Source organism: Haematobia irritans, chromosome 1 (assembly GCF_050003625.1).
Source record: "Haematobia irritans isolate KBUSLIRL chromosome 1, ASM5000362v1, whole genome shotgun sequence".
Classification (NCBI taxonomy): Eukaryota; Metazoa; Arthropoda; class Insecta; order Diptera; family Muscidae; genus Haematobia; species Haematobia irritans.
In genome coordinates, this window is record NC_134397.1 from 107,885,844 (window position 1) to 107,910,819 (window position 24,976).

Below are 24,976 nucleotides of genomic sequence, written 5' to 3' on the forward strand. Positions count from 1 at the left end.
TGTGTTTTGCTATATACCGCGTACAGCTATCGACTTCATTGGCGAAAAGGTGTAAAAATGACTCTAATTTTCCTAAACTTCTAATACATATATATCGAGCGATAAATCATAAATAAACTTTTTCGAAATTTCCTTAAAATTGCTTCAGATTTAAACGTTTCCCATATTTATACCCTTCACCACTACTGTGGTACAGGGTATAATAAGTTTGTGCATTTGTATGTAACGCCAAGAAGGAAAAGTCTGAGACCCATCGTTTAGTATACCGATCGTCTTAGAATTAAATTCTGAGTCGATTTAGCGATGTCCGTCTGTCTGTCTGTCCGTCTGTCTGTCTGTCTGTTGATGTATTTTTGTGTGCAAAGTACAGCTCGCAGTTTTAGTCCGATTGTCCTAAAATTTGGTATAGGGTCCTGTTTCGGCTCAAAGACGATCCCTATTGATTTTGGAAAAAATCGGTTCAGATTTAGATATAGCTGCCATATATATTTTTCACCGATCTGGTCATAATTGGCGTGTATATCAACCGATCTTCCTCAAATTCCGTACCTCCGAATATTTTATGACTCTCGAAAAACTTGCAAAATATCAGCCAAATCGGTTCAGATTTAGATATAGCTCCCATATATAGCTTTGCCCGATTTACACTCATTTGCCCACAGAGGCCAATTTTTTGCTCCGATTTAGTTGAAATTTTGCACAGGGAGTAGAATTAGCATTGTAGCTATGCGTGTCAAATTTGGTTGAAATCGGTTCAGATTTAGATATAGCTCCCGTATATAGCTTTCGCCCGATTTACACTCAAATGACCACAGAGGCCAATTTTTTGCTCCGATTTAGTTGAAATTTTGCACAGGCAGTATAATTAGCATTGTAGCTATGCGTGCCAAATTTGGTTGAAATCGGTTCAGATTGAGATATAGCTCCCATATATAGCTTTCGCCCGATTTACACTCATATGACCACAGAGGCCAATTTTTAACTCCGATTTAGTTGAAATTTTGCACAGGGAGTAGAATTAGCATTGTAGCTATGCGTGCCAAATTTGGTTGACATCGGTTCAGATTTAGATTTAGCTCCCATATATATGTTTTTCTAATTTCGACAAAAATGGTCAAAATACCAACATTTTCCTTGTAAAATCGCCACTGCTTAGTCGAAAAGGTGTAAAAATGACTCTAATTTTCCTAAACTTCTAATACATATATATCGAGCGATAAATCATAAATAAACTTTTTCGAAATTTCCTTAAAATTGCTTCAGATTTAAACGTTTCCCATATTTTTTTACTAACATTGTGTTCCACCCTAGTGCATTAGCCGACTTAAATTTTGAGTCTATAGATTTTGTAGAAGTCTGTCAAATTCTTCCAGATCGAGTGATATTTAAATGTATGTATATGGGACAAACCTTTATATATAGCCCCCAACACATTTGACGGATGTGATATGGTATCGAAAATTTAGATCTACAAAGTGGTGCAGGGTATAATATAGTCGGCCCCGCCCGACTTTAGACTTTCCTTACTGGTTTATACTTCACTTTTGCACCGTCATCACGCTTGGTAAGCTGTCATCCCAATAAAGTTCCAGACAAAACCTGAAATCTTGCCTTTCCTTTATATTTTCTCTTTTTGGAATTTTACATTTCCTCGAGACTCTTAAACCGCACTCGCTTAACAGGAGCTACGCGAAAATGTTTAAGGTAATCACTATACTAAATATTCATTCACAATAGGGTAAAAAACAAATGGTTACAGTAATCCCTCGATTTACGTCGTCTCGGCTTACGTTGTTTCGATTTACGTCGTCAAATTTTTTGTTCCTTCAAACTTCGATTTACGACGCCATTCGATTTACGTCGTCGACTTTTTTGCTCACATTATAAAAAACGCCTTCCATAAGTACAATAAGTATCAACGATGATGACAACGAAACATTTTTTTCTGAAATTCTTACTGAATTGCCTTTATTTTTGAAGATTTTTTATTATGTACACACACATACATACATAAATGGACTTAGGAATAAGTATGAGCAATTTTTAATTCGGTTTACGTCGTTTCGATTAACGTCGTCAAATTCCGGAACCAATCACGACGTAAATCGAGGGATTACTGTATTCGATACTCGGTTACAATATATAGCAAACATCCCCAGACAACTGTCCACGTTTGGGAGGTGTCCGATTTTCAGAATGTTCAAGTTTGAGAAGTTTCACTGTATTGATATGTTTAATAAGATAATAATATTTTGACTAGTATTATAGTGTATTACTGTTTTTGCTTATTTTTTGCATTAGTATGTTTTTTTGTCGAAAATAAATAAATTAAACAAAACCCTAGAAACTTCGTATTGACTTTAAGATATACAGTGCTGTTCAAAACATTTACAACTATACCGAAAGGTAAAGAATCGTATGATTGGACCTGTTCAAAACATTTGCAACTACATAGCACCCTGGAATATTTTCTTCTTTAACCCATTTCCTGCCATTGTACTCGCTTAAGTACGGAAAATTGGCAACATTTAATATCGCAGAACTTTGTTTATAAATGAAATTAGGCAACGTTTATTTTTGTTTTTTATGTTTTATGCTTTTTGTTATTGTTTTTTAATTTTTTTTAACTAAAGTTAAGTGTAAATATATAAATGAATCTAAATTTCTTTTTTATTTTAAATGGTCTTGGCGTTTAATGGGTTAACGCATTATTTTTTGTATTTTTTACCTGAAATATTTATAAGGACCTATAAGAGGATAGGTTAAACGTGCAAAAAGGGCACTGTAGGAATATCGTTAAGTTCATTGCCTAATTTGGTCATAAACTGATCGCCATAGGCCTTTAAAGTTGGGGTATCGCAAAGGCCTATGGCGATCAGTTTATGACCAAATCGATTTTAAAGTTGGGGTATCACAAAAATGAATTTCGGAAGAGTAGGTTAGGTTAGGTTAGGTTAGGTTATGTGGCAGCCAGATGTGTCAGACTCACTTAGACTATTCAGTCCATTGTGATACCACAGTGGTGAACTTCTCTCTTATCACTGAGTGCTGCCCGATTCCATGTTAAGCTCAATGATAAGGCACCTCCTTTTATAGCCAAGTCCGAACGGCGTTCCACATTCCAGTGAAACCACTTAGAGAAGCTTTGAAACCCTCAGAAATGTCACCAGCATTACTGAGGTGGCATAATCCACCGCTGAAAAACTTTTTGGTGTTCGGTCGTAGCAGGAATCGAACCCACGACCTTGTATATGCAAGGCGGGCATGCTAACCATTGCACCACGGTGGCTCCCTTCGGAAGAGTACATTGTCCACAAATCAACTGCGTCTCGAGTTATAAACAGAGGATCCATCAAAACTGTGCACTGAGGTAGAAGAAAACTTAAGACTACGCCAGAAGAAGATAATATAATGAAATTAAACTATGCAACAATTCACTCAAATATCATCTAAAGATTTTAAAAACTAAATAAAATAATAAACTGGATATATCAACCATAACGAACGGATGTAGATATTTAGAAGCCGGGGTGCGATTACACAAAAATGTCAAAAACCTCTTATTTCTACGAAAAACAGGCTAACGCGCCTTCAATTTTTACAAAAATACTTTAAATGGCCTGAGGAGCAGTGGAAATGTGTTATATTTTCTTACGACTCAAAGTTTAACTTGCATAGATTGGATGGCAGAAGGCTGCAAGGAGAGCCTCATTCCAAGAAATACAAAAAGTTATGTCAATCATGGTGGGGCAATATGATGGTCTCGGGGTGTTTTTTGGACAAGTTATTGGCCCGATTTATAGAGTCGAGGGTATTATGCTGTCGGATGTCTACAAAAACATTTTGTCTATTTGTGATATTGCCATAAGCATTCCGAGAAATGCCGTCTGCATGGATTATTCAGCGCGATCATGACCTCCAGCACACGTGTAAAGTTGTAAAACAATGGATTCCCGATTAAAAATTGCGGGTGATCGACTGGCCAGCTCAGCCGCGTACTGTAAAAGTCATACAATAACCTTTGGGAAGTTGTAAAACGAAAAATTGGTATTAATCTTTTGCAAAAGGCTTACGAAATCTATTTGAACCTGAACCATGTGACATCATTGACCATTTAATCCTAACCGATGTCAAAAATAATCAAACGGCTTGTCTATAGTATCAACTATATCATTAAAAGTTACAAAAACTTTAATTGTATTTAAATATATGAGACACTTAATATTAGTTGCAAATGTTTTAGATAATAAAATATTTTTAAATAATTTTACAAATTATCAAAAAGTTTTTGTCGTTAGTTCCCTCATTCCCTTAAATCTTTAAAATTGATATAATAAGCAACAACATTGCATTAAAATTTTGGTTTTATTATTTTTATTTTCATTATAATTACGGTTTATTTTCAACAGGGAATGTGGTTGCAAATGTTTTGAACAGCACTGTATGCGGTATTGACAATACCAAAATATTCGCAAAAATGTTAACTTTTCTTGTCTCACATTTAAACTTATTTGAGAAATTATTGAGTAGATAATTTGAAAATTACGGTTGAAATTGTTGATAATGTGTTACATTCTACTGTTGAGGATAATGTCTGTTTTTTTTGTTGAGAACGCTTTTATTCTCAACAATTTCTCAATTACAATTTTAGCCTAATTCTCTGAAAGAATGTTGGGGCAGTACATGCAATGTTGCAATTCCGAAAGGCCCATATGAAATTCCGTTAGTGATAGGTTATCTAACCAACTTTTAACACGTTCTAGGGATATATCCTCCATCCTGCAAATATACTCAAATACTAGTTAGGAACTTAGCTGCAGAATTTAACCGTCGAACTGAACGGACGTGTTTTCTAATAGCGGAGTATTTCATCGTAATAAGTACTTATTACGAATTTCACGTGTGGTGGAAATAATAAACCACCATGCAGCGAAATTAAAAGTCATCCATTGGGTTGCTAACTTCAGAGCCCATTGGACGGGTAACGACTGAAGTTATAAATTTGGGCAGCGACCAAGAGTCAGGCCCAATTAGTCGACCTGTAGACGGGTCGACTGGCGGTGACACTTTGGCAAGTCGAACCTTTTCTAAGGTGACGACATCAAAAGGAGGCAATCCCTCTCGAAAGAGATTCAAGGAACGAAGAAATGCTTTGTTTATCCTAAAGAAATTAGGATCAGTCGACCCAAGCACTTTGTCGGCTAAGCAAAGCGATTCCTTAAAATGGGCTCAAGGAATTCTTGAAGCTGGAAAAAGGGAACGATCACCGGATGAGCTGCCATCCTCTAAACGGGATCAAAGATCGCTTGCCTCAGTTGCAAAAAACAGCTTTGTGATGGTGTAGTGCTTTCTTACTTGTTATACATTATAAATATTTTTATCAAGTCGTTAAATAGTTCAAAAATAAATCAAATGAAATTATTGTCAAAAAGAAAGAAAAAAATAATTTAGACATTCAGATGTAGATACTTGAATAAAGCAGTTATTTGAAGCTTGTTTTGTACGTCTTGTGTTTTGCTATATACCGCGTACAGCTATCGACTTCATTGGCGAAAAGGTGTAAAAATGACTCTAATTTTCCTAAACTTCTAATACATATATATCGAGCGATAAATCATAAATAAACTTTTTCGAAATTTCCTTAAAATTGCTTCAGATTTAAACGTTTCCCATATTTATACCCTTCACCACTACTGTGGTACAGGGTATAATAAGTTTGTGCATTTGTATGTAACGCCAAGAAGGAAAAGTCTGAGACCCATCGTTTAGTATACCGATCGTCTTAGAATTAAATTCTGAGTCGATTTAGCGATGTCCGTCTGTCTGTCTGTCCGTCTGTCTGTCTGTTGATGTATTTTTGTGTTCAAAGTACAGCTCGCAGTTTTAGTCCGATTGTCCTAAAATTTGGTATAGGGTCCTGTTTCGGCTCAAAGACGATCCCTATTGATTTTGGAAAAAATCGGTTCAGATTTAGATATAGCTGCCATATATATTTTTCACCGATCTGGTCATAATTGGCGTGTATATCAACCGATCTTCCTCAAATTCCGTACATCCGAATATTTTATGACTCTCGAAAAACTTGCAAAATATCAGCCAAATCGGTTCAGATTTAGATATAGCTCCCATATATAGCTTTCGCCCGATTTACACTCATTTGCCCACAGAGGCCAATTTTTTGCTCCGATTTAGTTGAAATTTTGCACAGGGAGTAGAATTAGCATTGTAGCTATGCGTGTCAAATTTGGTTGAAATCGGTTCAGATTTAGATATAGCTCCCGTATATAGCTTTCGCCCGATTTACACTCAAATGACCACAGAGGCCAATTTTTTGCTCCGATTTAGTTGAAATTTTGCACAGGCAGTATAATTAGCATTGTAGCTATGCGTGCCAAATTTGGTTGAAATCGGTTCAGATTGAGATATAGCTCCCATATATAGCTTTCGCCCGATTTACACTCATATGACCACAGAGGCCAATTTTTAACTCCGATTTAGTTGAAATTTTGCACAGGGAGTAGAATTAGCATTGTAGCTATGCGTGCCAAATTTGGTTGACATCGGTTCAGATTTAGATTTAGCTCCCATATATATGTTTTTCTAATTTCGACAAAAATGGTCAAAATACCAACATTTTCCTTGTAAAATCGCCACTGCTTAGTCGAAAAGGTGTAAAAATGACTCTAATTTTCCTAAACTTCTAATACATATATATCGAGCGATAAATCATAAATAAACTTTTTCGAAATTTCCTTAAAATTGCTTCAGATTTAAACGTTTCCCATATTTTTTTACTAACATTGTGTTCCACCCTAGTGCATTAGCCGACTTAAATTTTGAGTCTATAGATTTTGTAGAAGTCTGTCAAATTCTTCCAGATCGAGTGATATTTAAATGTATGTATATGGGACAAACCTTTATATATAGCCCCCAACACATTTGACGGATGTGATATGGTATCGAAAATTTAGATCTACAAAGTGGTGCAGGGTATAATATAGTCGGCCCCGCCCGACTTTAGACTTTCCTTACTGGTTTATACTTCACTTTTGCACCGTCATCACGCTTGGTAAGCTGTCATCCCAATAAAGTTCCAGACAAAACCTGAAATCTTGCCTTTCCTTTATATTTTCTCTTTTTGGAATTTTACATTTCCTGGAGACTCTTAAACCGCACTCGCTTAACAGGAGCTACGCGAAAATGTTTAAGGTAATCACTATACTAAATATTCATTCACAATAGGGTAAAAAACAAATGGTTACAGTAATCCCTCGATTTACGTCGTCTCGGCTTACGTTGTTTCGATTTACGTCGTCAAATTTTTTGTTCCTTCAAACTTCGATTTACGACGCCATTCGATTTACGTCGTCGACTTTTTTGCTCACATTATAAAAAACGCCTTCCATAAGTACAATAAGTATCAACGATGATGACAACGAAACATTTTTTTCTGAAATCTTACTGAATTGCTTTTATTTTTGAAGATTTTTTATTATGTACACACACATACATACATAAATGGACTTAGGAATAAGTATGAGCAATTTTTAATTCGGTTTACGTCGTGTCGATTAACGTCGTCAAATTCCGGAACCAATCACGATGTAAATCGAGGGATTACTGTATTCGATACTCGGTTACAATATATAGCAAACATCCCCAGACAACTGTCCACGTTTGGGAGGTGTCCGATTTTCAGAATGTTCAAGTTTGAGAAGTTTCACTGTATTGATATGTTTAATAAGATAATAATATTTTGACTAGTATTATAGTGTATTACTGTTTTTGCTTATTTTTTGCATTATTATGTTTTTTTGTCGAAAATAAATAAATTAAACAAAACCCTAGAAACTTCGTATTGACTTTAAGATATACAGTGCTGTTCAAAACATTTACAACTATACCGAAAGGTAAAGAATCGTATGATTGGACCTGTTCAAAACATTTGCAACTACATAGCACCCTGGAATATTTTCTTCTTTAACCCATTTCCTGCCATTGTACTCGCTTAAGTACGGAAAATTGGCAACATTTAATATCGCAGAACTTTGTTTATAAATGAAATTAGGCAACGTTTATTTTTGTTTTTTATGTTTTATGCTTTTTGTTATTGTTTTTTAATTTTTTTTAACTAAAGTTAAGTGTAAATATATAAATGAATCTAAATTTCTTTTTTATTTTAAATGGTCTTGGCGTTTAATGGGTTAACGCATTATTTTTTGTATTTTTTACCTGAAATATTTATAAGGACCTATAAGAGGATAGGTTAAACGTGCAAAAAGGGCACTGTAGGAATATCGTTAAGTTCATTGCCTAATTTGGTCATAAACTGATCGCCATAGGCCTTTAAAGTTGGGGTATCACAAAGGCCTATGGCGATCAGTTTATGACCAAATCGATTTTAAAGTTGGGGTATCACAAAAATGAATTTCGGAAGAGTAGGTTAGGTTAGGTTATGTGGCAGCCAGATGTATCAGACTCACTTAGACTATTCAGTCCATTGTGATACCACAGTGGTGAACTTCTCTCTTATCACTGAGTGCTGCCCGATTCCATGTTAAGCTCAATGATAAGGCACCTCCTTTTATAGCCAAGTCCGAACGGCGTTCCACATTCCAGTGAAACCACTTAGAGAAGCTTTGAAACCCTCAGAAATGTCACCAGCATTACTGAGGTGGCATAATCCACCGCTGAAAAACTTTTTGGTGTTCGGTCGTAGCAGGAATCGAACCCACGACCTTGTATATGCAAGGCGGGCATGCTAACCATTGCACCACGGTGGCTCCCTTCGGAAGAGTACATTGTCCACAAATCAACTGCGTCTCGAGTTATAAACAGAGGATCCATCAAAACTGTGCACTGAGGCAGAAGAAAACTTAAGACTACGCCAGAAGAAGATAATATAATGAAATTAAACTATGCAACAATTCACTCAAATATCATCTAAAGATTTTAAAAACTAAATAAAATAATAAACTGGATATATCAACCATAACGAACGGATGTAGATATTTAGAAGCCGGGGTGCGATTACACAAAAATGTCAAAAACCTCTTATTTCTACGAAAAACAGGCTAACGCGCCTTCAATTTTTACAAAAATACTTTAAATGGCCTGAGGAGCAGTGGAAATGTGTTATATTTTCTTACGACTCAAAGTTTAACTTGCATAGATTGGATGGCAGAAGGCTGCAAGGAGAGCCTCATTCCAAGAAATACAAAAAGTTATGTCAATCATGGTGGGGCAATATGATGGTCTCGGGGTGTTTTTTGGACAAGTTATTGGCCCGATTTATAGAGTCGAGGGTATTATGCTGTCGGATGTCTACAAAAACATTTTGTCTATTTGTGATATTGCCATAAGCATTCCGAGAAATGCCGTCTGCATGGATTATTCAGCGCGATCATGACCTCCAGCACACGTGTAAAGTTGTAAAACAATGGATTCCCGATTAAAAATTGCGGGTGATCGACTGGCCAGCTCAGCCGCGTACTGTAAAAGTCATACAATAACCTTTGGGAAGTTGTAAAACGAAAAATTGGTATTAATCTTTTGCAAAAGGCTTACGAAATCTATTTGAACCTGAACCATGTGACATCATTGACCATTTAATCCTAACCGATGTCAAAAATAATCAAACGGCTTGTCTATAGTATCAACTATATCATTAAAAGTTACAAAAACTTTAATTGTATTTAAATATATGAGACACTTAATATTAGTTGCAAATGTTTTAGATAATAAAATATTTTTAAATAATTTTACAAATTATCAAAAAGTTTTTGTCGTTAGTTCCCTCATTCCCTTAAATCTTTAAAATTGATATAATAAGCAACAACATTGCATTAAAATTTTGGTTTTATTATTTTTATTTTCATTATAATTACGGTTTATTTTCAACAGGGAATGTGGTTGCAAATGTTTTGAACAGCACTGTATGCGGTATTGACAATACCAAAATATTCGCAAAAATGTTAACTTTTCTTGTCTCACATTTAAACTTATTTGAGAAATTATTGAGTAGATAATTTGAAAATTACGGTTGAAATTGTTGATAATGTGTTACATTCTACTGTTGAGGATAATGTCTGTTTTTTTTTTGTTGAGAACGCTTTTATTCTCAACAATTTCTCAATTACAATTTTAGCCTAATTCTCTGAAAGAATGTTGGGGCAGTACATGCAATGTTGCAATTCCGAAAGGCCCATATGAAATTCCGTTAGTGATAGGTTATCTAACCAACTTTTAACACGTTCTAGGGATATATCCTCCATCCTGCAAATATACTCAAATACTAGTTAGGAACTTAGCTGCAGAATTTAACCGTCGAACTGAACGGACGTGTTTTCTAATAGCGGAGTATTTCATCGTAATAAGTACTTATTACGAATTTCACGTGTGGTGGAAATAATAAACCACCATGCAGCGAAATTAAAAGTCATCCATTGGGTTGCTAACTTCAGGGCCCATTGGACGGGTAACGACTGAAGTTATAAATTTGGGCAGCGACCAAGAGTCAGGCCCAATTAGTCGACCTGTAGACGGGTCGACTGGCGGTGACACTTTGGCAAGTCGAACCTTTTCTAAGGTGACGACATCAAAAGGAGGCAATCCCTCTCGAAAGAGATTCAAGGAACGAAGAAATGCTTTGTTTATCCTAAAGAAATTAGGATCAGTCGACCCAAGCACTTTGTCGGCTAAGCAAAGCGATTCCTTAAAATGGGCTCAAGGAATTCTTGAAGCTGGAAAAAGGGAACGATCACCGGATGAGCTGCCATCCTCTAAACGGGATCAAAGATCGCTTGCCTCAGTTGCAAAAAACAGCTTTGTGATGGTGTAGTGCTTTCTTACTTGTTATACATTATAAATATTTTTATCAAGTCGTTAAATAGTTCAAAAATAAATCAAATGAAATTATTGTCAAAAAGAAAGAAAAAAATAATTTAGACATTCAGATGTAGATACTTGAATAAAGCAGTTATTTGAAGCTTGTTTTGTACGTCTTGTGTTTTGCTATATACCGCGTACAGCTATCGACTTCATTGGCGATCCTGCAAATAATACTACATCCTGTCAACTCACTAATTGATAAAGCATAAGAATAAAAACAATCAACCGGAAATGTGGTGCAAATGCTTCAGAAATTAATTGAAAATCGGAAGAAACAATTCCTACCCAACCACCGACTCCGGAACTATCATTGAAACAGAGAAAGATTTTATCACCAACTAACTAAAAAGAAAATAAAAATTTCAAGGGCCAAATTAAAACAAAGCAAAGGCAATAGACGATATATGATTTTCACAATCAACTTGGAGAAAAATAATCCTTAAACTCGAGAGCAAACACGCACAAGAGATAAGTCTTTCAATTACTTGTATTTCACCATTCACTGGAATTTAAAAACAAATTTAGTTTATAGAATTCAATAGATTAGAGTTTTAATTTATACTTTATATAATTCATTATTATGGTCTTAACCCGTTCCTCTAGGGAAACTAACACAGATTCAAACAACTTAGTTTCATCCGAAAATTCTTCCGAATCCAACACGATGGTAGACACACATGCAGCGAGTTCTTTAAATGGCTTAATTAAAATGCCACAATTCTGGGTTTCTTGTCCCGACACTTGGTTCTTGCAAGTCGAAATGATTTTTGCTTTAAGGGGCGTGTCAGATGAATTAACAAAATATAATTTAGTCGTCACGTCGCTCCCCGAAGACGTCCTTCTCAAAGTCAGAGACATTATCCACAAGCCGCCGCAAAGCAATCGATATAACCATATCAAAGAAGTCATACTAAAACGTTTCTTATTAAGCGAATACTTAAGATTAGAAAAAATAATAAATAGTTCCGATATAGGAGACCGTAAACCATCTGAGTTCTTCCGTGATCTTAGCGCTCTTAGTGTAAGTGATTCCTTAATCGGCAACGAATTGCTAGAAAAATTATGGACACGAAAACTGTCACCAACCATCCAAATGCACCTCGCAGCCTCCAACCTCGGTATTATTGATTAGAAATTAGCTTTGGCGGATCAAATACATAGCTTAACGACTAAACAGCCCATTCATTCCATTTTAAGCAGCCCATATCCATTATCGGAACAGTTAACATCTGACTTTGTAGAGATTACTGCAAATTTGGCTGATCGATTGGATAAAGTAGCTCTTGAAATAGAAGAAATACGAAAAAACGAACAATAGAGACAGACCCAGCAACGCCAACAACCTACCACCTCATCGCAACCGTAGACGGTGCTGGTATCATTTTAAATTCGGAAATAAGGCTTCAAAGTGCGTGGAACCTTGCATCTTTTTCAAAAAACATAATGATCGAAATTTAAACTAAACAATCCCATTATTACGACGACTAATAAAGGGATTTCTGAGATTAAATCAAGTCGTCTCTTCGTTCACGATTCCATTAACAACATACCCTTCCTAATAGATACCGGTGCTGCAGTATCGGTAATTCCAGTTTCAACATTCGGAGATGTAGGCAAACCTATGGGAACTACATTATCCGCCGCCAATGGAACAACAATAAGAACGTTTGGAACAAAATTTCTGGAAATTAATCTTGGCCTAAGCCGAACATTCAAATTCGAGTTCATAGTAGCCGAAGTCAAAAATGCTATCTTAGGTGCAGATTTTTTTGAAAAATTCAATATAATAATAGACATGCGTAAAAGGTTAATAAAAAATGTTGAGTCCATCGTTTTAGAGTCAATTGGGACCGATGAGTTACAGGCGCTAAAAATCTCAAACAAATTCCTTGATTTATTGAATTTATTTCCATCAATCACTGCCGAACCTACCTATAGCGAAACAGTAAAACCAAAACAGTCCATAGAATTGAATTGAAAGGAAATGCTCCATTTTCTAAACCACGACGGCTAGACCCAGTCAAATTAGACGTAGCTAAAGCTCAATTTAAATTCCTATTAGAGAAAGGAATATGCAGACCCTCTAAATCGCCTATTTCGTCCCCCCTTCATCTGGTGCCAAGAAACAACCTAATGACTGGAGACCATGTGGGGATTATCGCAGATTGAATTGCATTGCAGTACCAGATAGATACCCAAGGTTAGGTTATACCCAATACCACACATACAGGATCTCTCAATAGAATTCCGGGGAAGACATATATTTTCGAAACTCGACTTAACCAAGGCATACCATCAAATTCCTATGGCCGAGGAAGACATCCACAAAACGGCCATTACTACACCATTTGGTATGTTCGAATTCTTACGAATGCCCTTTGGACTGAGAAACAGTTCACAAACATTCCAAAGATTCATTAACGAGGTGCTCTTCGGAATCAATTTCGCCTTCGCATATGTCGACGACGTTTTAATCGCTAGCGAAAACGAAAGTCAACATATAAGACATCTAAGAACTGTATTTGAGCGTCTGGAAAAATACGGTCTTAACATAAAAGCCGAAAAAAATCGGGGTCTCGAGTTTAGAGTTTTTGGGGTACCAAATATCTGCAGCAGGGATCAAACCTTCAGAAGAACGTGTTAAAGTTATAACATCATACGAAAAACCGAAGACTTTGACGAAGTTGCACAAATTCATTGGAATGGTGAAGTATTACCACAGATATATACCAATGATAGCAAAATACCTATCACCACTCCATGCAATGAGCAACAAGGCTTCTAATACGAGATCTAAAGATCTCGTATGGAGTGAAGAAAGTACAGAAGCGTTTGAGGCATTAAAACATACGTTTTCGAAGCAAACTTTGTTAACACACTTCAACAAATCCGCACATTTAAGCTTAGCAGTAGATGCTTCAAATGTGGCCATCGGAGCAGTGTTACAACAAAACACAAAACGATTGGTTGAACCACTGGCCTACTTCTCCCGAAAGTTGTCGGAAGCTGAACATAAATATTCAACATTCGACAGAGAGTTACTAGCAATATATTCCGCCATCAAACATTTTAAACACTTTCTAGAAGGTAGAGACTTCGTACTCTTCACAGACCACAAGCCTCTGACATTTGCCCTGACTTCAAAAGCTGACCGATCGCCGCGACAAACTCGTCACTGAGAATACATTGCTCAATTTACATCGAAGATATACTACATAAAAGGGAAAGATAATTTAGTCGCGGATACGTTATCCAGACCACCAGAACTTGATGCAATATGTCCCAACGACATCGACTTTAAGCAACTCCTTAGGGAACAGGAAAAGGATAATAAGTTACAGGTGATAGTATCAAATAGCATAACTGGAAATAATCTGAAACAATTTAGGATGCCGGGCCTCACTGGAAACATATGGTGCGAAATTACGGCCGCAAAACCGAGACCCTACATTCCGCCTTCTTTGAGAAAGACAGTCTTCAACAATGCACATTCCCTATCGCACCCGGGCGTAAGGCCTACTAGGAAAATTATTCAGGCAAGATATTACTGGCCCTCCATGAGGAAAGACATTAATATATGGGCCGCAAATTGCATCAGCTGCCAAAAGTCTAAAGTTCACATCCACACCAAAACTCCACCCCGGAAAATAGTCTTTCCGACTGGAAGATTTGAGCACATCAATATGGATTTAGTTGGTCCTTTTCCAGTATCCGCTGACAATAGATACGTACTGACTATAATAGATCGGTTTACTAGGTGGCCTGAAGCATATCCCATAAGGAATGTATCTTCAGAGTCAATCATAAAAGCATTTGTCGAAAATTATATACCACGCTTTGGAGTACCACTACAAATAATTGTGGATCAAGGAACACATTTTACTTCCAAATTGTTTACTGACTTAACAAAGGTAATAGGCGCCCACAAGATTCATACTTCTAGTTATCACCCTCAAGCTAATGGTATGATCGAACGATTCCACCGTCAATTAAAGACGGCCTTAAAAGCAGGTGAAAATTGTCGTAACTGGTCTCTAGAATTGCCATTTATCTTGTTGGGAATTCGACTTTGCGTCAAGGAAGAACTTAGGTGTAGTCCATCGGAAGTAGTTTACGGACAGACATTGCGTCTACCGGGCGATTTAGTGGTGAGTAATAATTCTGAGAATGACGACGTAGCCGATGTACTTCGAGCTTTAAGGGAGCATATGACGACAGTGAGGAGCGAAATTATCCATCACAGCAATAATATCCAATCATTTATTCCCCCCACATTACACAATTGTGAATACGTGTTCCTCAAGGTTATGCGTCCAAGTGGATTGCAGCAACCATATGAAGGTCCTTTCAAAGTAGTGGAAAGGAACCGGAATACATTTAAAATACAGTATGGCAATTTAATTAAAACTATTAACATAAATTTACTTAAGCCTGCCATTGTAGACAAAACGGAAGAATCTTCCTCTTACAATACAAAGCGCAACATCACATATGACATTATTTAATAATTATTGCAAAATTTTGTAACATTATCATTGGAGGGTGGCTGATGTAGTGCTTTCTTACTTGTTATCAATTATAAATATTTTTATCAAGTCGTTAAATAGTTCAAAAATAAATCAAATGAAATTATTGTCAAAAAGAAAGAAAAAATAATTTAGACATTCAGATGTAGATACTTGAATAAAGCAGTTTTTTGAAGCTTGTTTTGTACGTCTTGTGTTTTGCTATATACCGCGTACAGCTATCGACTACAGATGGCTATTATTAATAAAGGAGCATTGGACGGTATGATTCCAAGGCAAAAAGGCTTTGGAGTTAGTCGATAAAAAAGACATACCGGCTAAACCTAGAGCACATGCATGGATACCGGCAAACCCTCCTGATCCTGAGTCAATACTAGAGAGACTAAAAGAATGTAACCCAGATCTTCCAACCGCCGATTGGAATGTTGGTCGTTTGGATGAGGTGGATGGACCAAGACGACATGCGGTGTTTATATTAAACATAGAGTCGCTGCCACATCTAGCCCAGACCCAAGGACGTGTAAGTTATGGCTTTCATGATATCCATATGAAGGTATACAAAAGCGATCAGCCAAAGGATTCCGCAACGGACAAGCCTCCGGTAGAGTCAGCAGAGAAAAAATCTCCTAGCGAAGCCGAAGGAGACATAAATCCTGCAGACTATGGCGAAAATCGTATGCGGGAAGTTTCTACAGGCTCAAACCTCACCAAAGTTGAACCGCGGATTGTTGCGAGAGTCACCGAGTTCTATGAAGAGGAAGCCCTTGATGACTCAATTGAAGCGGCTGATGTGACGGTGGTTGAAAATTTGGATGGTTCTACGGTTCCTCCAGATAAATCTTCACCATTGTAAGGCCGCTTGTGCTGCTTTAAAAGTTTTCCTGATGAAAGGAGACATAGATATAGTTCTTATTCAAGAACCATACATATATAAGAACAAGATCTGTGAATTAAGCACTCCGGGTTTCAAACTTTTGCATAATACCGGTAACGATATAAATCGAGCATGTATAATTGCTAAAAACGAACTAAACTTGGTTCTGCTTCCTTCATTGAGCAATGCAGACACTGTATCTGTTGGGTATCTTCGGTCTACATGGGACATGCTAGGGAGATGCCACCCTGTGCCGTTAAGACCTTAGTTGAGGAGTCACTAAAAACAAAGACAAAACTCATTATGGGATGCGATGCAAATGCACGTCATAGTATTTGGGGAAGTAGTGATACTAATGCAAGGGGAGAGTCGCTAATAGAGTTTATTTTGCGTACTAACCTGGTAGTTTGCAATAAGGGAGATGCACCAACCTTCGTCACCATAAACAGGCAAGAGGTTTTGGACGTCACGTTGACCTCTCCGGAACTGAATGATAAGATATCTGATTGGAAATTTTTAGGGAACATAGCTTCTCAGATCATCGCTACATCAATTTCAGATTGGCTGTTCGTACTTCAAAGACCATATTTCCGCCAAATGTTAGGAGAGCTGATTTGAATAGGTATAGGGAATCGTTCAATTTGATGATACCGGAAATGCAGGAGACAAATATGAGCACTGTGCAAGATATCGAACACGCAGTGGAGCGGATTACAAAGGCCTTCAACATGGCACCTAGAGGAAAGCCAAGGGGAAAAAATCGGCCGCCATGGTGGACTACGGAGTTAAGTAATATGAGGATATCCTGCAGGAAGCTATTTAACAAAGCAGAGTCCGCAAGAGCTCCGGAGGATTGGGACACTTACAAGATGAATCTGAGAGCATATAAACGAGAACTGAGAAGGTGTCAACAAAACTCTTGGGATGATTACTGTAGCAGTATTGAGAATACGTCAGAGGCTTCCAGACTACGGAAGGTACTAGCATCCACTAACACCGCTCCAGGTTTCATTAAAACATAGGAGGGAAATTGGACAACGTCCAGTGAGGAGACGTTGGAGGTACTCTTGGACACACACTTCCCTGGAAATCATACGGTTGAACCATGTTATGGCGGTGTAACAGAGGCTCAGCGGTCATTTCCTATCGAGGAAATTGTGTCGGAATCTAGAAATTGTGTCGGAATCTAGGCTTTAAATAGCATTGGACCATTCAAATCTCCCGGACCTGATGGAATTACTCGGGCGGAATTACAAGCAGTGGCCGAAAGTTGTTGTTGTTGTTGTAACAGTTTATTGTGATTTCATCCATTTTTATGTTATACGCTTTGGTACTTCAGCTTGTGGCCAGATCGAGGAACTCTGCGACTAAGGTGGGGTGCGTCCAGAGTGACCTGGCGGTAAGTCGGGTTGGTTTAGCTGGGCAAGAGAAAAGATGACGCGTGTCGTGTGGCCCTTGGTTGCAAATTGGACATACGTCAGCTACGCTGCTATATCACTGATAAATAGGAATTGAGGCTGCACTTGCCTGATCTTAACTGGGCTAAACCTACCCTAGTCTGCCGTGGGAGGTCTCTTTCCTCCGGTGCTATGGGCGGTGGACGGACTCCGAGAACAGGATTAACCTTGTAGCTTCTCACCGCTTTAGCTACAGTATCCTCATGAATCCTGTTCAAACCTGCCTGGTACGCTGCTTGATCTAGAGGTTCTCTTTTGTAGCGCTGGATCTCGCACTCTAGATTATGTATATCAACCTTACGTTCCTGGGTGGTGGTTGTGTATCCATGAGATGGTGGTTTGGATGATTACTGCGATAACAACCCAGAAGATACTGCTTTGACAACATGTAGTTGTGTCTTCGCACAGGTATGATCTTTGTCTCCACATAAAGGTGATCCAGGGGTGTGCTGCGGAGACACCCAGTCGCAGTTCTAAGGGCAGCGTTCTGACAGGTTTGTATGTTATTCCACTGCGTATCACTAGTCTGCGGTGTCCACACTGGCGCTGCATAACAAGGTTTCTTTGTCCGCACCCCAAGTACTGCCGGCAAGTGACTTGAGGACCTTGTTTCTACAACGGAGCTTATTACAAATTGCAGTGGCATGGGCAGACGACCTGAAATGGCTGTCGAATGTGACCCCAAGAATCTTGGGGTAATTTGTGGTCGGAATTATTTCGCCATCGACACTAATATTCAACTGCCTGCGCACTTCTGCCGTCCATGTAGTGAATAGTGTGGCTGAGGATTTGGTGGGGGATATCCTCAAGTTTCTCGCAGTAAAATAACTGGTAAGATTAACTAAGTAGACATTTAAACGATCGCAGATGTCATCAACATTGGACCCAGATGCCAAGATTGTACAGTCATCCGCATATGATACAATCTCGACGCAATTCAACCAGCGGGTATGAAGCGAGCGGCTACTGCGTTGATGATGTCCCGGAACGCCCTCTGGGCAACATAAACATGTGAGGGGGACGGGAGCTCACTGAAGCGGCGATCGGTGTAATCTCTGAAGCCTTCCCAGTTGGCTTTCTTTTGATTAATAAACGTCCGGCGTTCAGAGGTTATGAAATCGGAGGGTCGGTTGATGGTGAGAATTATGGGGAGGTGGTCCGATCCCAATGAAATGACGGGTTGCCAAGAGACGTCATTTATCAGACCAGGCGACGCTAAAGATAAATCTGGCGAACTGCTGCAGTCACCCATAATCCTCGTGGGGGCCTCTTCGTTCACCGTGCTAAATGTGGAGTCATCTATCTGCCCTGCCAAAGCTATGCCTCTCTGGTCATTACCCAGGGGAGAATGCCAAAGTTCGTGGTGGGCATTAAAGTCTCCTAGAACCAATCGGTTATGCCCGCACAACAGCCACTCAATGTTTGGGCTATAACCTGGAGCATAGCTACCAACCGGCGGTATATACACATTGTATAGCTCTATCTCGGCAGCCCCAAACTTAACTGCTACCCCCATATATTCCATATACGGGTCACTAGTGTCTGGCACAAGCGGGATAGGTCTATATTGCACGGAACGGTGTAATATGAAAGCCAGGCCACCACCTTCACTTCTCGTGCGATCCTTTCGAAACACATTGTATCCATCACAATGGCGTAGGCTGCAGGTGGAATTCAGCTTTGTTTCCTGGATCGCCCCGACCCTTATCCTTTTCCGATTCATAAAGTCCACGATCTTGCTAATCTTACCCCGGAGCCCGTTGCAATTAAATTGCAAAAACGATGCACTATCCGGAACTGGAACAACAATATTGGGTGTGAGATGCTGCGGCGGAGTATATTGTTGTACGGGAGATGTCGGGGGAGTCGCATAGTCAGACGACCCGCTGCTGCTATCGCTGGCACAGCATCCTGCCACGTAGTCAGTATGACTATACTCCCGCAGCGATGTTAAGCCGGAGCAGTTCCGGAAGTGCACCCACTCCAAGCACCGGTTACACCTGACCGAAACCGAACGGTGGTGGATCAGGTTTCGGCAGACTGAACAATACCATGGTCCGGGGTTCTCCTCTATCCCGGCTCAGACCAACAGCAAAAGGAGAAGGCTCCCCGGGATGCACCTTCTCCAACACAAAAAGACGGACGAAACAACACGTACACTGATGTGGCAGCCGCTGGCCAATGGATGGGATCCATCGGGTCGATCCGGTACACAGAACCCGCCGCCGTGGGATCGAGTGGTTGAAAGAATTATCCCCTGGTTGACGGTGATATATAAACGATGTGTAAACTTAGCATATATTCCAGAAAAAAGTGGAGGGAAACAAAAGTCGTCTTCATACCTAAAGCAGGAAAAGCCTCTCACTCGAGTGCGAAGGATTTCCGACCAATCTGCTTATCCTCATTCCTACTTAAGACCCTCGAGAGGATGATACACATGTATCTTAGAACTAGCGTGGATTCAAGTTTGCTCTCGAAACGACAGCATGTATACTCGAAGGGCAGGTCTACTGAGACCGCATTGCATGAACTAGTCGGCTTTATTGAAAGCTCACTATCTGTCAAAGAATACAAAATCGTGGCGTTTCTAGACATCGAAGGGGCGTTCAATAATGTTCATCCGAGCTCGATATTAAATGGACTGACAACTCTGAATGTTGATCCAGGTATACTTAGGCTGTTAGACGAACTTCTAATAAAGAGACGTATTTCAGCCACACTAGGGCAAGCAAACATACAAAGGTATGTGAACAGAGGCACTCCCCAAGGAGGAGTTCTATCACCTCTTCTTTGGAATGTTGCTATAAACAACCTTCTGGTTTCCCTAGAAAAAGAAAGGATAAAAGTGGTGGCATACGCAGATGATGTGGCGCTAGCAGTCAGGGGAAAATTCCCATCCACAATCAGAGATATTATACAGAGAGCTCTCCGGATGACTGAGAAATGGGCGAAAGATAATGGTCTTGGTGTAAATCCAGCAAAGATAGAACTAGTCATGTACTGCAAAGATCGCAAAACTCCCACGGTTAGGCCCATTTCCTTTGGGGGTACTGAAATTCCCTTTGGTGAGTGTGCAAAATATCTTGGCGTTATTTTGGACAGGAAGCTGAATTTTAGGCTTAACATTGAAGAGAGGGCGAGAAAAGCCACGGTAGCTTTGTACTCGTGCAAAAGGCAATAGGAAAAAAGTGAGGCTAAAACCAAAAATTGTGCATTGGCTATACACGGCAGTAGTTAGACCTATAATGCTATATGGTGTTGTAGTCTGGTGGCAGGCACTTCAGAAACCGACTTGTTTAGATAAAGCTCAGCGTATGGCGAGCTTATGTATCTCAGGCGCATTTAGTAAGACAGGAACAGATTCCCTTAATGTCATGCTACATCTATTGCCTTTAGACATTTTGGCCAAACAGTCAGCTGCAACAACGGCTGTGCGGTTGCGCGAACTATCGCTGTGGTCGGAAAAACTGTACGGTCATAGTTCGGTCCTCAAAGTAATGCCAGATGTGCCTAACGTAGTGGATTACACCCTGGCAAAACCGCTTTTCGACCAAAAGTTTGAAACTCTAATTCCCAACAGTGAGGCGTGGTGTACACAGACCACGGGGAATAAAAGATATATAGATTTCTATACTGATGGCTCCAAATTGAATGGACAAGTGGGGTTCGGAGTATATTCTAAAGATCTGGAAATTGGAATAGCGAAAAGATTACCTAATCACTGTAGTGTTTTTCAGGCTGAAATAGTGGCAATAAAAGAGGTGGTGAATTGGCTGAGAAGTAATGTTCCAACAAATATTAATATATACTCAGACAGTCAACCTGCAATAAAATCCTTGGACTCTGTGTTCCTTAACTCGAAAACGGCCATAGACTGCCGCAAATCTCTCAACGAGATGGCTGAGCAGTACAATATTCACCTAGTATGGGTGCCTGGCCATAGGAACATACCGGGGAACTGCGAAGCAGATGTGTTAGCAAGTCTAGGAACTACCTTTCATATTCCAGGGGAACCAGAATCTGTTGGTATGCCTCTGGCCACCTGCACTGTCTTACTGCGTGGGAAGGCTGTTATGATGTCCAATATTCGAAGGGAGAATTGCAAGGGTTGTAACGACACCAAGCAAATATGGCCCCATTTAAACTTAAACCGCACACTAGATATGCTAGTGTTCTCAAGGCGTCAGATAGCACTCCTGATATCTGCTATAACGGGTCGCTGCCTGATAGGCGAATTTGCAAAAACTATAGGTGCGAAGTATAATGACTATTGTATAAGCTGTCATGATGTGGAGGAGAGGAATCAATTAAACACCTCTTGTGTGAGTGTCCTGCTTTTTGTGTAAGGCGTAAGCGAATTTTAGGAGCATATAGCTTTAGATTACTGGCGGACCTGGAAAACGTTAACTTAAGCAGTTTGTTAATGTTTTTGGAGCAATCTGATTGGTTCCACAAAAGTAAATAATAGAGAAGGTTCAGTGGTTAAGACCAGAAGCGCCCATATGTAATAGGTACTTTTAGTTAAATGTGGTATCACAATGGACTGAATAGTCTAAGTGAGCCTGAAATTTAATCGGGTTGCCACTTTAACCTAACCTAACCTAGCTGCAGAAAGATATCTGCGGAGAAAAGGTATCTGCAATTTATTTTTTGTTAATTGAAGTTAATGCCTGACGGAGTTACATGAAAAAGATCGTAATAGCAATACACCCTATTAAAATGGCTGATGAACTAAAGTAATAGTTAGAGCAAATATTCCAAAGCTTTCGGAATTTTTCGTATTATCCTGCAAACACCTTGCAGTAATAAATATCGCTTTTAAGACAGTAAGTCGTTTTTAACCGCAAAAAAAAAATACTAGTTATACTGAACCTCAGCTTCACCAAGCTGCTACAACACGATACAAAAGTTCTAGCTAATTTGGAATATTCCGCTAATAATAGAGACGTACCTAATTGTATTTGCTGCTTCCGTAATTTTAGTTTGTAGTTGAGATAGTAAATCGTGTAATTCTGTCCATGCTTTTTCTGCGTGTAGAGCTTCAGCCAAACTTTGATCATACGATACTCGATTTTCCTACATAAAAGAATGGAAAAGAAACATATAAAAATGAATATTCTCTATTGTTATAAATACTACCGGTTCTCCAATTAACTCAAACGCTCTTTGTAGAACTTTAAAAGCTTCTTCAGAACCCGGCTGCTTATTTTTGTCCGGATGAACAAGAACTGCAATTTTTTTATAATGTTTACGAATTTGCTCTTGAGAACTATTGGGTGGTACACCCAAAATACTATTAAAAAATGTGATGTAAAACAAAATGTAAATAAAATAAATAAGTAACATATATTGCAAAACGAACCTGTAAGCATCCTTTCCCTTACAATTAAGTAATTGATACATAGCTTCTTCTCCTGTTTGTGGTAATCGCCCCGTCTTTACAGTTTCGTTGGCAGCCTCTGGTGGCCGCTTTTTAAAAAACTTTCTCCAAAAGGCCCACTTGCTAGTTTTTGAAAACTTTGCATCGAAACGACGGCAAGCATTTTTGAACCAAATCCCTGGTTTATTTGAATTTTGTTTTAAATCTTTGTACATATGCTTAGCGTATATCCCGCAGAATTCATATGCAGAAGTTAAACGGTCATAAAGAATACTACAGCCAACTACTACAATGTCATAGACTAAGTTGAATAGCCAAGCCAGTATTTTCAAAGTGTATGAGTACCAGGCTTGAAGAAAACGCTTTGCCAATTCGTAATTGCGATTTTTGTACGATCCATGCGAGTACGTAGAGTTGTTCAATGCCGACGATGCGCCATAGCTGCTGCTGTTACGATTACGTTTTGTCGATGAGTATGAATAGGAAGCATTGGAGTTGTTCTGGTACCGCAATCTTTGTTGTCCAGTACCCGATTGCGAGTACGGCAACGATGAATTGTTAGATTTTGCTGTCTTACGAGAATATGTACTACTGCTACTGGTAAACATATTTGATGTAGCTGTTGAATTAGTTGATGGACTTCCAACATTTTTGGCAGAAACAGCACGATTCTCACCACTATTTTTTGCTATAGAATATAAATTAGAAATTTATAATAAATAATTAGTCAGAATGTCGCCAATAATTATAGGTATATTTTTCAATTTAAAACGAAAAACAAAACTTAACCAATTTACTTCCACAGACTGATCTCTCCATCATACATGGTTGAACAAATACACAATCTCCTGTTCTCTTTTCTCCAGCGTAATAATTATTCGATTCAATTTACTATAAATTACAAACGTGATTGTATCAATTAAATGTTTAGTTGGGAAGGGAAAATTTTGAATCACGTTTGTATTGTTAAATTATTTCCGGATTAACAAAATTACTTGAATCAATTAATTTTTAATAGGAAACTTAGCAATTGGTTTTTATTGGGATTTGATTAAATAATTAATTTTATCAATTAAAATATTATTTAAATCCGTTTCTAAATTTAATTAATTATTTAATTGAAAAGTGTGATAACTTTTGTGTGACACAAATGATTGGAAAATAAGAAGATAGGAAAACGAAATTATTTAGACAGGACCGCGCCGTGGCTCGTAGAGTGATAAGGCGTACTAAGCGTTCTTATGGAATTCGTTTCGTCAATGGTGAAATGTGGTGAATAAGATCCACTGGTGCAATTAGCTGTGATTTTAAATCCTGATATATTGAATACTCATCATATTAATGTTTAGTTAATTTTTACATCTAGCACTAATTTTCATGTTCCATTTTTTATGAAATCGCCATATTTAGAGATCGACCTTAATTCAGTCACATCATTGCCCTTTGGTATAGGAATTACCTTGTCTATCTTCCATTCTTGGGGATACTTTGATGTTGTCAGTAACGTGTCAAATGTTGAAGAATATGGTTACCAACAAGCGGAAAAACAATCTTCAAAAAACGTAAACTAAATCCGTGGTGACCAACAACATTAGACGTAATCATATTGAATGTCTCAGTCATTTTTATGAGCGTCACAGTACGAAAAGAAGAACCTTCATAAACACTACGAGGGACACATGAGACATCAACAATATCATTACATTGATTACCCGTGTAAAAATTGAGAGATCTAATCATGTCTAATAATATCAAAGTATATATAATTATATCTGCTGAGATATGGTTGTAGATATAAATAGATCTACGGAGATATGTTATGTATAGTGTTATATATGATTAGATCCGA

The 24,976-nt window shown here is 38.5% G+C and overlaps 1 protein-coding gene across 2 annotated transcripts in view; it reads right to left on the reverse strand.

Annotated features, from left to right (window-relative positions):
• The window catches only part of LOC142221622 (uncharacterized), a 199,725-nt gene that overhangs the window by 116,537 nt on the left and 58,212 nt on the right, over positions 1 to 24,976 (reverse strand). For both annotated transcript variants that reach the window (XM_075291375.1, XM_075291377.1), the window contains exons 2-4: positions 23,110 to 23,815; positions 22,887 to 23,040; positions 22,699 to 22,823 (exon numbers count right to left, since the gene is read on the reverse strand). In XM_075291375.1, coding sequence (XP_075147490.1) covers positions 22,699 to 22,823; positions 22,887 to 23,040; positions 23,110 to 23,815 — 985 coding nt within the window. The remainder of the gene's footprint in view (positions 1 to 22,698; positions 22,824 to 22,886; positions 23,041 to 23,109; positions 23,816 to 24,976) is intronic.